This window comes from Salvia hispanica, chromosome 1 (assembly GCF_023119035.1).
Source record: "Salvia hispanica cultivar TCC Black 2014 chromosome 1, UniMelb_Shisp_WGS_1.0, whole genome shotgun sequence".
NCBI lineage: Eukaryota > Viridiplantae > Streptophyta > Magnoliopsida > Lamiales > Lamiaceae > Salvia > Salvia hispanica.
The window spans coordinates 27,773,729-27,789,293 of NC_062965.1; the positions used below are offsets into that span (position 1 = coordinate 27,773,729).

Sequence of the window (15,565 nt, forward strand, 5' to 3'; positions counted from 1 at the left end):
TAAGTTTCCTTTGGGCGGCCTTTGGTGTAGCTCGGAAGAATGAATGACCCAAACGGTTGTGTTTTGGAAATTTAATTTAATTTTTAAGATTATTTAATTCTCTTTTGTGTATTGGAATATTTAAATTAATTCTTAAGTTTAAAACAATCAATTCGTCGGTGAACCCCAAACAAATAAAAAAAACAATTCCGTGTACAATAAAATGCCACTAAAAAAAGTGAGAAAATTCCCGCGGCTGTTCCTGGTATTGGGGGTAATCAGGCAGTTTGTTTTGTCGGTTTGGGTGGTAAATGCGCTTTTTTTGTGTGATGGGCAAAAAGGGGTGGGTAAAAGCATTACAAAAAGGGGAATAAGTGAAGTTGTGGCTCCCGGTTTGCTATCAAGACCCGTCGGCATTTCCCTGCAACGAGAAATGTGTGTGTCTATATTTGATTTGACAATGAAATTTTTGGGCCCTTTTTCCCCCAGCAAAGGTCAAATGTGAAGCAGCAGCTGCATTACAGAAGTTCAGGGCTATAGTACAAGCAGCCAAGAAGAAGCAAAGCAGATCTTGATTATGTATAATACTTATCATACGTAAGCACTATTCTCGTTTACTCCGTGTAATTAGCCTATTATTTATCATCTGATTGTGTGTTTACAAGTTCAAAGTTTACTAGTAATACAATATGATTTCGTACTTTGTTTTGATGATTAGATGGCGGATGTCACATGTATATATTTATATAAGGAATGCAAGATACCAAAGTCCAAAACTAATTCTTATATTAATTAGATTAAGATGATCCACCTGCTAGATTGTGTCATGTGGCAGATTTATATGATTTATTTTAGTGTAAATTTGGAAACAATGACGATTCTTAAAAATCTCAATAAACCCTTTAAAAACTTAAATTTTATGTAAAAATTTTCTTTCAATTGAAATTTTTTTTTTTTTTTATCCCAAAAGTATCAAATTAAAGTATCAAATTAAAGGTTTTTTTCGGGATTTTAATGAAGTCTAAATTGCATATTTTTTCGACAAAAAAAAAATTAAAAAAATATAATTTGTTGAGTATATTTCTATAATGTTCTTCATTCAATTTGATGCCCAAAGTAAATGTACATGACCAACGTTAACGTGTATAACAAACCCAAAAAAAATTTACTCGATATTTAAGTGTGTTTTAAAAATTTAAACATTTTGGGGCAATCGTATGTTACAGTATGTAATGCATCAAGTGCAATGTATTTTGCCTGAGCTGTTTATTAATGCCAATAAAATGTGTATTTTTGAATTATTGTATTTAGTCAATTATCAATGAGACCTTTTAACCTTAATCTGTGGTGTTCTTAATATAGAAAATTTTCCAATTTGATTTTAAACCCTTTGATAATTCTTATAAAATTTAAAGTGTCTTGAAACGGTGCTTGCTTAATCCATAGGGGGACTTCCCGGTTATACCTTCTCTTGCCCGGGTCTACAAACTCTTGGGTTGCCATATGATTTCCCCTCGTTACCATTTAGCGATTTTTTAAACATTCATTTGATGAATCTCAAGTTTGTGCAATGGGAAAAATCCCGAACACTCGGATAGATGTAATCCTGTTCGGTGAATAAGTTAAAAAGAAGTCATGCCCTTTTTTGTTTAAAACCTTTACAAGTGACTTTATCTTATTCACTGTTAATGCCTTAAATTTTCTTTAAGCACTCATTTACCCAAAGGTTTTTCACATTGGGGAAATCAACCAACACCCAGTAACGTCGGGCTTTATCTTATTTTGTTCCATCGGGCCCCAATTTTTGTTTTAAGCCTCTTTGCACCAAAAGGTTTTTCACGAAAACCCCTTGATTTAGCAAATGAATAAATTTGTTTTAAAAACCTTCCAAAGGGTTGGGGCCAAATGTTTTGTTTCGACCACTACCATCTTAATCTTTCATCACTTAAACCCGGGGTCGGAAGGGGCAGGGGAAAGTGGTGTGTGGGCGTGGGGCTTCACCCTTTAGTTATAATTTTAAATTAATAATTTCCCTTTTTTAAATTTTGGTTTAATAAGGTTTAAATAAATTTAAATCCATAAAATTGAAACCTTTCTCCTTTATTAAGTTTACAATTTTCCACTTTAATCCATTTTTACCAAAAATCCTTTGGGAAAAAGAATATCACGTCATCATTTCGAAATGATGACTTATATCATTTAATTTCCAAAATTAAATGTGTTGAAATTTTAATTTAAAATCCTTGGCTAGTTTCCCCTTTTATCTGCATGTTGGCCCAAATGGTTCGTGTTGTTAATGGGTTGTATGTGTTTTATGCAGGGTAGCGGGGTGTTTGTTCGTGTTTAGAGTTTTTACGAAGTGTTGTGTTTGTTGTTAAAGTTCGTGTCGTTATCGTGTCGGACGATAACGACCAAAACAATTCCAACCCACACTCATGGATAAGGAAGCAATGGATTGTAGAACACAACAGAAAGTTCAGCATAACACAAACAAATGTGACAAAACACAATAGCCATTATTCAAATTCTTATTTTTTCTTTGTGGTGCTCCTTTCTCTTTATCATGTAAAATCTGTAGTCCATTCCAACAACCATTTGGCCTTCCATACCCAAGAGTCAGACCACCCACAATCAGACCGTTCGAATCCACATCCATATCCGGAAACAACCGCCGCCAACCGAATCCGTCTAGAATACCATAATCATCATCATGATCTTCTTCTTGCAGCATGACAGGAGGCGAAGGCTCTTCACATTTTCGTTTTGGAAATCCACACAGTCCAAAAATTTCCCCGCATATGATGTATTTTCAAACGTGGAAAACGGGCCCTTGGATTGAGGTATCTTCCCCGAAAGATTATTCATGGAAAGGTTTATCACAGCAAGAAATGTGAGCTTTGTAAGCTCTGTTGGAATTTCCCCTTCCAATCGGTTTGAAGACAGGTCCAACGACTCGAGTTCTGCCACGTTTCCAAGAGATGCAGGTATACCTCCTGTGAGGCAGTTGTGAGACAGATTCAAATATATCAAGAAATTCAAATTTCCTATGGAGTTTGGGATACTGCCTGAAAATCTGTTGGATGACATGTCGATTGTTGTGAAGGTAGTCAAAAGATTCTCGTATTCTAGATCTGAACCTTTCACTGTTAATGTCAATGAATATCTATAAAATGAAACCCGTTCTTGATCTACTGGATGATTCTCTTGTACATCCATCATCCCTTTGAAATTCCTCAGATATCTTTGGGGCAGATTGCCAATGAATGCATTATGAGATATATCAAAAACTTGAAGCTTGGGGAATGGAAGCCTGGTTTGGAAGTGTGAGAAGAAATGGTACCACTAAAGTTGTTGGATCTCAATATGAGGACGCCAAGATCAGAGAGATTTCCGGTCCAAACTGGAAAGGTGTCTTGCATTCTGTTGTTTCCAATATTAAGAACCTGCAGACTTTGACAATTGGAAAGGGATTGGGGTAAAAATCCTTCCAACTTATTACCATTGAAATCGAGTAATTCAAGCTACATCCTTTTCGAAATATAGGTGGGATGAATCCTCTGATGCTGCAGTTGGATGCTGTGAAGGTGACAAGAGAAACAGACAAATTTCCAAAGGAAGCTGGAAGGACACCATTCATCATCGGATTGTTACTAATATCCAAGTAGCTTAAATTTGGGCAGTTTGATAAAGAAGAAAGAAATCCCAATTCTTGATTGGGAGATTCTGCTCCGGTCAGATTATTTTTACTGAGGTCAAGGAATTCCAGCTGGCTTAAATTACAGAAGTTGGGAATGGAACCCGTGAATGAGTTACTGCTCAAGTCAATAATGGAAACCCGAGAAGCATTGGTGATAGAGGTTGGAATTTCACCTGTCAATGTGAGTCTGTTAATTAGAAACATACCTATATACTTATTCAAAAGTAAGATCCAGGCATTGTACTGAAGAGAGGTCAAAATTAATAACAAAATTTTATAAAAAAAGCTGAAATTTTATGGGAGAAGTAAACTTAAAGATTCAAAATTATATTAGACCAATTGTAAGAGACAGATAAGTCAGATTATTTTATTCTGAAATCAAAGTAAGTTATCAAATCATATTTATCAAGCCGTTATCATAAAGAGACAGATAAGTCTAGTAAGTTTTCCAATTTGTTGTGAGACACATTGAAGTACTCAAGAAGCTCGAGGTGTTGCAGTGACTTAGGTATGAATCCAGAAAGACTGTTGTTATGCAAAAACAGCGTTTCTAAACTTATAATATCTCCCAAGGAATCAAAAATGCTTCCATCAAAATTGTTATCATTAAAAAATCAATCGAGCTAGGAATATTACCTGAAAATTGATTATACGAGAGGTCTAATATGTCTATTTCCTTCAAATCTCCAATAAGTGGTGGAAGCTCACCACTCAATTGGTTTGATTGCAACTCTAGATACACCAAATCCTTAAGACTCCAGAAGCTCAAAGGTATTGCCGAGTTCATCTTGTTCATCGCAAAGGAGATGCTTCTTAGGGTTTGAATTTCACCTAGGCATCCCGGGATCGAGCCAGTGAACAGATTCGCACTCATATTCAAGTCCCCCCGCATCCGGAGCTGACAGAGATCATTTGTGATTTTCCCCTCAAGTTGATTTTCTCCAAGCCTCAATACTTGGAGGTTTTCCAAGTTTCGAATAGTGGTTGGGATGGATCCAGTGAGTTTATTACCAGACAACTGCAAATTCAGCAAACTAGTTAAGTTTCCAATCTCAGAGGGAATGCCACCTCTAATGTCAGAGTATGTAGCCCTAATAACTTCAAGCGGGTCGGGAAATTCCCGATCGAAGGAGGGGGAACTCCGGGCCCTTTCATAATTGAATGAAATTTCTAAGAATTTCAAAGCGGGGCAGTTTGTTAGGGAAGATAGGGGTTCATTCGCTCCGGTGAGATTATTTTCCCAGAGGGCGAGCCTTTCGGTAGTGTAGGTTGGAGAAGGCGGGAACAGAGCCGGTGAATGAGTTTCTGTTGAGTTGCAAGCTAGTGAGCATGGTGGCATTGTTGATGGAGCTTGGGATTGTGCCGCTGAGTCGGTTTAAGAATAGAGTAAGATCCTCGAGATTGGGAAGTGTAGCCCCCATGTCTGGTGGGGTGTTCCAGAAAGAGATTTTGTTGAAGTTGTAATGCTTTCAATGTTGAGATGTTGAATATGGAAGATGGGATGGAGCCATTTAAATGGTCATTGAAAACATGAAAACCCTAAAGGTTGCTGTTTCCAGCTCTTCTGGCAGTTCACCTGCCATAAAAATTTTAGAACAACGATTTGGAAATATTACATGATAATGATACAAAGTATGAATTAAAATAATAAAAAAACTGCACATAATATACACACACTACACAACAAACACTATGCACACACACTGCATACAAACATACCTACACATACTATACACTCACTGTGAAATTAAAAAAAAAAAAATACTAAACACATTGCACACTCTAAAACACGCTATACACAAAAAAACACACTACTCTCTATAGAAAATACACACATTCCACACAAATTACACACACTAGCCCCTGCACATTAAATACACACCTGGCCCCATCATTCCAAACTGAAATTTTTTAAAATTTTGGGTGGTTTACAGTTTTGGTTTGGTTCGGTTTAAAAAACTAGGCAAATTCGTTTTTTAATTCAACAAAGGTTGGAAAAAAAAACTAAAAACTAAAAAAAAAAAAAAAGGATGCTTGAAATGTGTGTAATTTGTTAAGTGTGAAATGTGTGTGGTATGTAGTATGTGAAATTGTGTATTGTAAATTTGTGGTGTGTGAAAAATTTATGTGTGAAATTTTGTATTACGTAGGTGTCAAAATGTGTGTATTGTGAAAATATATATGTGTGAAATTTTGTTTTTTAAAAGTGTTTGAAATGTGAAATATGCTAGTGTGTTGTTTTTGTGAAATATTTTATAATGTGTGTAAACGTTGAAATATTTGTAAAATGCATGTAGTGTGTAAGTCGTCTGTGTAGTACTATATTGAAAAAAATGGATGCTACATTCCACAACTCAAACCACACACATTTTAATATAAAATCAATATAAAAAAAATAAGACTCACCTTCCCTCTTTTTTTACCACTTTCTTTTCAAAATCAAAAAATTTTTTAAAACTTGAGGAAATGAGACATTTATTAATGCCCGGGGGGAGTAATAGACTTTTTTGGGTTGAGCAAAAAAAGTTTGTTGGTTCAGTTACAAGTAAAAATTGTCTAGATTAACTAGCTAATCTCGACACGACTATCAATTTTAAATTGAAATGCTTTTACACACGAGTCAAAACCGTCAACAGAAAAAATGAAAATACTCCGTGCAACGAGCCTAAATTTTCAATGAAGAAAAATGAAAAGCTCCATGATACTCCTAAATACAAGTATAAACTATTCATCAAATTGAAGACTATTTCGAGTTAAGTACTCCCTCCGTCCAAAAAAAATAGACAAAGTTATGAATGACACGGGTTTTAATGTATAGTTGGTAAAGTAAGAGAGAGATATGAAAAAGTAATAGAGGGATGGAAAAGGTAATGGAATGAGTGTAAGTGGATTGTGGGGTCCACATTCAGAATGATGTGTATGTTTAGTATTGGTTGAAAATTTTCCATTTTTAGAGCATTCACAATAGGTAGGACTAACCAATAGCTTAGCACTAGGACAAACCAAAAACACCTCCAGCCACATCATTAGGACTAACCACAGTACAATAATTGCCTAGCACTAGGACTAGCCGACGCCCTAGCCAATAAAACAAATTCACAGATTCGCAAATACATAGTAAAAATTCAACACGAATACGGACGGAAGAGAAACTCATTAATACAACAACGAGACGTATATATAGAGTTTTAAAAAAAATTGAAAAAAAGCGTTAGGATCGCTCGCCAATCGCGTGTCCACAATAGCAGATGAGCGATCTGCTAACGCCCTCCCCTGACGGACGACCGCTTGTCCTACTCGCTCGTCCGTCGCAGCTCACCGACTCCAATAGTGGACGAGCGCGACGGACGAGCCGCTAGCCGGTCGCTCGTCCATCTGTTCGTCCGCAATATGGTACAAAGTTGGTGGATACCCATAAATGGCAAAAGCAGTCTATTTTTTTTGGATGGAGGGAGTAAAAATATTTCTGATACTTAACTTGAGGATATGAATAGATTTAATAAATGAAATTGTAGATATATATTCGTATCATATTTTTAGAGATATCTAGTACGATTAGAACTATGTTTTCCCTATATAAAGAGTATGAAAATATTTCTGATACTTAACTTGAGGATATGAATAGATTTAATTAATGAAATTTGTAATGCGACAGAAAACATACCTTCCAGCTGATTTAAAGAGAGTCCTAGAGTTTTGAGGTATGTAAGATTTCCGATTTCCTTTGGTATGGGACCTATATTTTAAGTCCACACATATATCAAGACTTTATAAGGTTTACGTACAGAAGATGAAAATAATCAATTAAACACAGAATTTAATTAGCTATATATACAACTTTCAATCAAATATTAGGGTCATATATAAGATACAGTTAATGAATTCGAGCAAAAAACTATATGAGGTCTTTATGTTAAAAAGACACACCTAAATTACCGTGTATTATATATGAACTCATAAGCAAATTATAACCCAATCATTAATTTATCAATTATGAACTATTAATCAAAGGATGTGTTAAAATGGCAATAATGCTTAAAATATGGCTATACATGAATTCTGGCCGTCGTTGCGTGAATGAATAATCAGAGTAATGATATGGAAATCATGCGTCATAAAGATAAATTCTGTGAATGACGATAAATCTCTATTCTTAAATATCAAATCTCTCTAGACTGCAATATCCAATACGCTAGACTGCAATCTATAGATTGTTGTAGATTGCTGTCTAGCGTTTATACTATTGCAGTCTAGCATGATGTCACATTGTCATTTTAAGAGTGTTGTTATTTTAACGCACCCCCATAATAAATTGCAGAAATATAGAATTCTAAAAATCTTATTTTTATCATAGCTTATTCAAATTAATCTTAATAAAGATAGATTAATGAATTAGGTATAATTAGGTTAAAGCTCTAACATATCATTAATCAATTATCATATTATTAACATTACTAGGTGTTCAAATAAATCCAAGTATAAAATGAAACATCAATTTCAAAGCATTTAATATATTACTAAAAAATATGACATGTGCCGACAAGAAGACAGCCATACCTGTTAACCGGTTGGTCGAGAATGATATAACCTTGAGCTTGCTCAAACTCCCAATTTCAATTGGTACACTGCCACTTAACTCATTACTACTTAACCAAATCTCTTCCAGCTCTTTGCATTTTCCAATATTTGGTGGAATCCTCCCTAACAACTGGTTGTTATCCATTATAATTCTTTTGAGTTTTGGATTTTCATTACCACACATATCATTTGGTATCTCACCACTTAAACCATTAAGTTTCATATTCAAATACACCAAAGAAGAAATATTGAAGATGCCACGAGGCAAAGTGCCCATGAACATATTCCCTCTCAAATTCAACCATTCTAGTGAAGAAAAATTGGCAATCTCTTTCGGAACATATCCTTCAAGAAAATTGTTTCCGAGCTCCAAAGTTAGCAAAGTGGAAGCATTGAACAAAGAAGGAGGGATTGTCCCAAAGAAGGAGTTGTTATTGAGACGGACATGTTGGAGTTGAGATAAAGATCCTAACCACGGCGGGATTTCTCCGGTGAGGTTGTTAAATCCCGCGTTTATCGTCCTCAAACGACGTAGTTTGGAGAGGTGGGAGGGTATGGGGCCGGTGAAGTTGTTGGAGCTGATGTCGAGGGATCGGAGAAACATTAGGTTTCCGAGATGCGGAGGGAGGGTTCCGTGGAGGGCGAAGCCGGAGATGTTGAGGGCGGTGACACGTTGGTGGCGGGGCCCGCATGAGACACCGGTCCATTCGCAGATGGAGGTGTTGGTGGACCAGTTGTTGAGGGAATTAGGGTTTTGTGTGAGGGAATTTCTGAAGATAATTAGGGATTGTTGATCAGTGGAGTAGTTGGGAGTTGTTTGGGTTGAGGAGAGGGTCAAGGAATTTAGAATGAAAAGTGCAAGGGAAAGAGAAAGTAAGTAAGTCTCCATTCTAATTCTTTTCATTGATGAATGATTAGATTGTGTATGTTTGAAAAGTGAGTGATTTTTTTGTTGATATTTATGAATATTTGGTAGTGTGTGTACATGCAAAGAGAAAGTAAGTCCCCCTCTAGTCCCCACTAAATGTTCCACATTCGACTGACGAAGGTTTAAAGAAATTGTTTAACTCTGTTAGTAAAAGTGGGTATAAAAAGTTAATGAAAATGAGTCTTACTTTTATATATTTTGTATTAGTTTTTTCATAATAAAATATGAGTTAAAATGAAATAGTAAAATAAAAGGTCTATTATCAGAAAACAGTAAAAATGAAATAAGACATTTATTGGGACCATCCAAATAAGAAAATATGTGATATTTAATATAGATTGAAGGGAGAGGGATATGATGTTAATGGAAAGGTAGATGACAAAACAAGTTGACCGTGAGGACCACGTCGACGTTTTTAGTTATAATTCCTTGCTCATCGGTGGAAAATTAAATGCATATTTATTTGTCATGCATTTACTATTTTTCAAATTAGACCTTTTTTTATCCATCTCTTAATTAATTGCAGTTATCGGCGTCGAGAGTGGACGATGGGAACGCAGAAAATTAAGACTTAACTCATTTAAGTCAATCAATTGATTTTCCTCTGCATACTTTAATTCTACGTACACATTAAAAGTAAGATGGCGTAGTGGACATGTAAGTATTGTTTTTGGACCAAAACACACTCAGCCACAAGTTTAGTTCTTGGATTTTCATTTATAACTGTCGCATATTTTTTTATCCATCAAAATTATCTACTCCCTCCGTCCTACAATGAATCACTCATATTGTGTACACAGATTTAAAAATGTAAAGAATAGTGGAATGAAAAAGTTAGTGGAATACGAGGTCAACTTTTTTATATTGCTTTTATATTAAAATGTGAGTGATGTGAGTTAGTGCAATATGAGATCTACTTACCATTTATGGTAAAAATGAAGTATGACTCTTATTGGGGGACGGACCAAAATAACAAAGTGTGACTCTTATTGCGGGACGGAGGGAATACTATTTTCGATGTTCTAGAATGTTTATCACTTGTTTCATTTTCTGTTCTTCTAACAAAATTTGTCACGTTTTACATTTACCAATTTTGGTAGTGGGACGACCCTACATCCCACCCACTAACTCATTCCTACTCATAGTTTATATATAAACTAATATAGTACTCCATAAAAGTAGAATCTATATTCCACTAAATGTTTCAACTCAGTTTTTATTATATTTCTTAAAACTCATGCTGGATCAAAATTGACAAATTTTGTTGGACGATCATAAAGAATCACAAATTAGGACACAAAAACAAGCGCGCGTTTCTAAGTTGAGGATAATTTATTATAATTATATTTTTTAGGACACTTTTACTTTTGGCCAGAACACCAACAATAAAGGCACTTTATAAAACATTGATATAATAAAAAATATAAATTAATATTATTAATAGCGTTAAAATATCCTTAGCCATTTTTTTATTGCACTAATTATTACCGTAACACGTACAACCTCTGATTAAAATAAACTACAGTAACACTCAGAGTCTCAGACTATGTCCAAGAAAATGCAATTCATTACTATCCGGAATATAATGATTATTAGATGTGAATCTAGACTAGAAATTCGTACTAATTATCTGAAAAATCCGGTCAAATGATGACAAAAGGTTGATAGTTAAAAAAAAAAAATTGAGTCCGTCTTATCATAACCTTTTAGTCATCAGATCGCCAACCAAGAATTCTCTTTTTATCTTGAGCTTCACCACTGTAAAATTTTGACCTTTCATGGAAAGTGTATGACTTAATAAGGTCATGCTATCCTCGTCCACATAGAGGTCAAGTGGCTGAAGGCTTAAGCGCCTACCAAATTTTAGTGCAAAAGCCTCTATTTTGGTCACACTCAACTAAAATTAAAAATGAGTTTAATCGGTAGATAGTTCACATGTGAATCGATCTGTTGTTCACATGCGAATCGACCGGTTCATCCGGTTCAAAATGGCTCTTTATATAGATCATTGGTTTATTAATGCAAGCTAGAATTAACCAAGCACGGTTTGTAGCTAAACCATATGTCCTGGCGGCCGCGGTCCAGTTATTAAATACTTCATCCGTCCCACCCTAATTGACACATTTTGTTTTTTGGAATGTCGCACTTTAATGACATATTTTTAAATATAGAAACATCACCCTCGATTTCTAATTTTTCTCATTCTTACTTTATCTTCTGTCAACATAACTAACAAAATAACACTGTGTTAAATCTCATGTCAAAAGGGAAATATTCCACTTAGGACGGGACAAAGGGCATAATTGTTTTTATGGTATAGGTTAAAAAAATCACATGCAAATTATGCAATTGGCCGGCAAGATATTAGAAAATCACATGGAAGGCGTCGTAGTCGTTTTCAATTGATTGGAACAAATTCGTGCATACATACAACTTGATAATGGAGTCAATCATAACATATTTTAAATATTGCATTTAATAAGTTGACTTAAGTCCACCTTTCGTTAGGTCAATTTATTCTGTATTTTACTGTTTCCCTTAATTTTATTTTGTAGATATTTGTGAATTCTCGATTATATCCAGGAGTTAGAAGTGGAAGAAGGGAGTTACAATGCATGAAAATATTTTATGGAGTAATTTTTATTTGTTTGAAAAATGTTTATTAAAGGTGGAAGAAGGGAGTCTATGATGTACTATCAAATTAGTTAAGGTTGGCATCTGAAAATGATTTTCACAGTATTCATATGGCGTGTAAAACCTTCCTACAAACACTGAACAACCTAAAACTAAATTTAGAAAATTCCAAAAAATTAATAAAATCATAATAATACTCACAAATTGACGTTTTCTCCTTTTAAACGAACTCGGTTGGCCAAACTAGAGCTTGATTTCTAGGGCAGTTTGGAAAATCATCTGCGAAATTTACGGAATTCTAACTTGAATTTTAGCGGAAAACTGCATTTAGTGAAATATGAAATACTAATATTTAGGTCCATGAAGTAACTCGAACAAAATTTAAGTCATCATATTGTCTTTAGCAAAAATATCCCCTGCATAATTAAATTCTACATGTGCAAGCACAATTTTTGGACCCAAACACACTCATCCACAAGTTAAGTGGCCCATTCTATTGAGAATACAACTGTATTGTTAGACCAAAACAAAATACGCCAGAAATATTACTTGAAAGAGACTACATTAAATAGCCGGAAGTTTCGGGTATTTATATGCAAATAAATAGAGAAGTGGAAAAATTTGTGGACTAATATTAATTTAGCTATTTTTATATACATAAGAGTTTGCAAAGTTTAGTGTATTTATATAAATTAAAGAAATTGAAAATTTGTAGACTAATATTTTAGTTATTTTTATATACATAAGAGTTTGCTTTATGTTTGTTGGAGTTACCATTCGTCGTGATTTTTTGGCTAAGCACCTAGCTAGTTAACACTAATAACAAATATTCTTGTAAGAAAATTCATAACTACATTGGTAGTTTTTCTATTGATGCTAATTGAGAATAGAAAGTTCAACTAATAGAACAACCACCAACAGCTAGCCCATGTGTGGAAAAGTATTTGAAAGTGAAATAACAATATTAAATTATAATTAGGCAGTATTCTATCCAGAGAGGTGAGAAAAAGTAGATATAATAGAAGACTGGAAAGAGTAGAAGTAAGAGTATATAAAAAGTAGTTTAATGAACTGTAAAAGTATAAAGTATAAGAAAGCTTTGACAAACGGCACTATTTTTTTCGCTTAATAATAACTAAAAGGCTAAACGAAATTATTTTTTTATGACGAATTGTGAGTAATAAAGTGACGAGTAAGATTAGTGGAATGCACTACTATCATTTATAAAGAGTAATCAAGTGAGAATAAAAAGCCAATTTAATAAAATTAATTAACGCGTCTATTATCATTTGTGGAAATAGTGAACGGAGGGAAAATAAAGTGTGGATCTAATAAGATTAAAGTTAACGCTACCATTATCATTTAATAATAATAAATAAATAATCCCATTCCAAATGTGAGACTTAGGAGTATTTGGTGAAATGGATTGCTCACATCTTAAAAGGTACTAGTATTATAAGTAGGAGGATTGTCCACTATTCGCATAATGAATGTCATTCACATTTTCGACTCCTACGTGGGTTCTGGTCAAGGTGGTAATAAACGAAAAATGGAAAAAGCTAGCTTGACCAGCTTCCACATATTTACATCGCTTTATAATAAAATGAACAGAATGGTAGCTTAATTATCACGAGCCCATTTATACAAAATGGAAAAAGAAAAAATAGAATATATTTCGCGAATCCTTTAATTTTCAAAACTATAAAAGTGTATTAAATATTTCACTTACTATGTGGTGTAAGAGCTAGGACTCACCATTTCATCGATGTGGACAAGAAGATGTTGTAGTATCTAATTTGCCAATCGCAAGGTCAATGATTATTAGGCTTCCACGCCTTGGCAAGTTGCAAATTGAAAAAACTTGTTACTGACATGAATATGTTCTACTACTATGTTAAAAAATAGAACGCCCATCCCTAAATATCTTTATAAGAAGGATGAGTTATCTGCTCAATTATAAAAGAGTTCAATTACTATTCTGTTTGTGTGACAAAATGAGATTCACTAATATTATGTACTTTCTCGTCCTAATTAAGTTGGGTCATATTTTTTTTTTTACAGTTCTAATTAAATTGAATTATTTTCTTTTCACAAAATATAAAATATTCAATCACTTACTTTTATTCCATCACTCACTTTACTCTCTTTATCCTTTCTACTTTATTCCTCTCTCTACTTTTCAACATAATTTCTTAATTCCACGCCACTAAAAGCTTACATCAACTTCATGTGGATTTTGGCAGAGGATTTTTTATACACACAGCTTGCCTAACTATTTAATATGACTCAGTTATTTTAGCTGGTTTCTAATACATTAATTTAGGCAAGAAAAATATACTACTGTTTAATAATTCTTTCGAATGGCCATATATAATTACAAATACGTCCAAAAGTATATACTACTCCTGAGTGATAGAAAGTCTATAAAGGAAGGTAAGGATGACAAGATTCACCAACACTTGCTCAATTGCTCTTTCCTAGGCCGCAATGGCTATCACAAAATTACTTCTTCCTCTCTGCAATATTCACACTTGTTTCTTTTGTTCAGCATCTCTGGATTTCACTGGTTAGTTTTATTTCTTTTCAATATTATTTAAATTTATCTTTAATTAATGTACAATTAATGTTCATTCTCAGTCATATAGCTGGAGATAAAACCTTTTAATATAGAGATTATCTCTACCATTGATCAATCTTGCTTGATCATCTAACTTACATTCCATCATGACTATATGAGGATACATCCTCTTAAAATTAAATATTTTGGGTTGACTTTTAATCGTGGGTACACAACTTTAATCTCAAATTTAACTCAAACTTAAGGGGTAATTTTTAAGCGAAAGATGTTGGATTCAAAGATTTTACACCTTCCGTCCTCACACATTACGAGTCTCATTTGATAAGACACTATAGCCTTAAAGAAACGTATCGTGAAATTCGGTCAAAAGTGCCAGAAATGTGGGTCCTACTTTATACTCCCTCCGTCTCATAGAAATCGACCATATTTCTTTTTTCGTCCTTCCTATACAACAGTACATCCATTTATGGTAATTTTTTTTCTTCTTTTACTTTATCATTTACATCCTACTCATCCACTTCACAATTTCAACTATTTTTCTATTTCTCTCATACTTTACCAATTACGATTAAAACTCAAGGCCGTCCATACCAAATCAGCTTATTTCGTATGAAGGAGGGAGTATTAGTATATAATAATAGGAGTGAAAATAAGATAATGAAAATGCGAGTACACAATAAAAAAAAAAAAATGTGAAAATGCCAAGAATTTAGACTTTAATAAAATAAAAAACTAGAGCTAATATTGTGAGACTTAAGGAGTACTTTAAACTCATACTTAAACGTGTAATATGCCGGTTAATTTAAATTGAACATATATTTCTTATCCATCTGAGTGGCGCTTACTGTCAATTCGAACCCCATGACGAGTTTCGGGTACTGCATGCAGCTGCTCAAATCGGGTATGCTACGGACGGAACGCAAGGACTACCCTCCAGCTCCAACCCGTCGTGCAGCTATTCAAGCAATACAACATCAAAAGGATGCGAATCTATGACACGGACCAAGCCACCCTGGCTCCTCCGCGTCTTCGGCATCGAGCTCACCGTCGGAATCCTAAACATGCAGCTCCAAGACATCGCCAACAGCCGCCCCAACGCGGACCGCTGGGTCCAAAACCAACATCCACTGGCAGCGTCATCTTCATGCCGTCATCGTCAGCTGCTTGAGGT

The 15,565-nt window shown here is 34.4% G+C and overlaps 2 protein-coding genes across 2 annotated transcripts; both read right to left on the reverse strand.

Moving 5' to 3' along the window:
• Positions 1 to 2,667: 2,667 nt before the first annotated feature.
• On the reverse strand, positions 2,668 to 5,015 carry LOC125193062 (receptor-like protein 36). Its single transcript, XM_048090777.1, has 3 exons — positions 4,313 to 5,015; positions 3,423 to 3,849; positions 2,668 to 3,289 (listed from the first exon to the last, which is right to left on the reverse strand). The coding sequence occupies exons 1-3, from the start codon at positions 5,013 to 5,015 to the stop codon at positions 2,668 to 2,670; spliced, it is 1,752 nt and encodes a 583-aa protein (XP_047946734.1).
• A 172-nt stretch (positions 5,016 to 5,187) lies between these two features.
• On the reverse strand, positions 5,188 to 9,216 carry LOC125193069 (probably inactive leucine-rich repeat receptor-like protein kinase At3g28040). The gene is made up of 3 exons (XM_048090790.1): positions 8,234 to 9,216; positions 7,341 to 7,412; positions 5,188 to 5,252 (listed from the first exon to the last, which is right to left on the reverse strand). Exons 1-3 carry the CDS (start codon positions 9,156 to 9,158, stop codon positions 5,188 to 5,190), a joined length of 1,062 nt encoding a protein of 353 aa, XP_047946747.1. The 5' UTR covers positions 9,159 to 9,216.
• Positions 9,217 to 15,565: the final 6,349 nt, after the last annotated feature.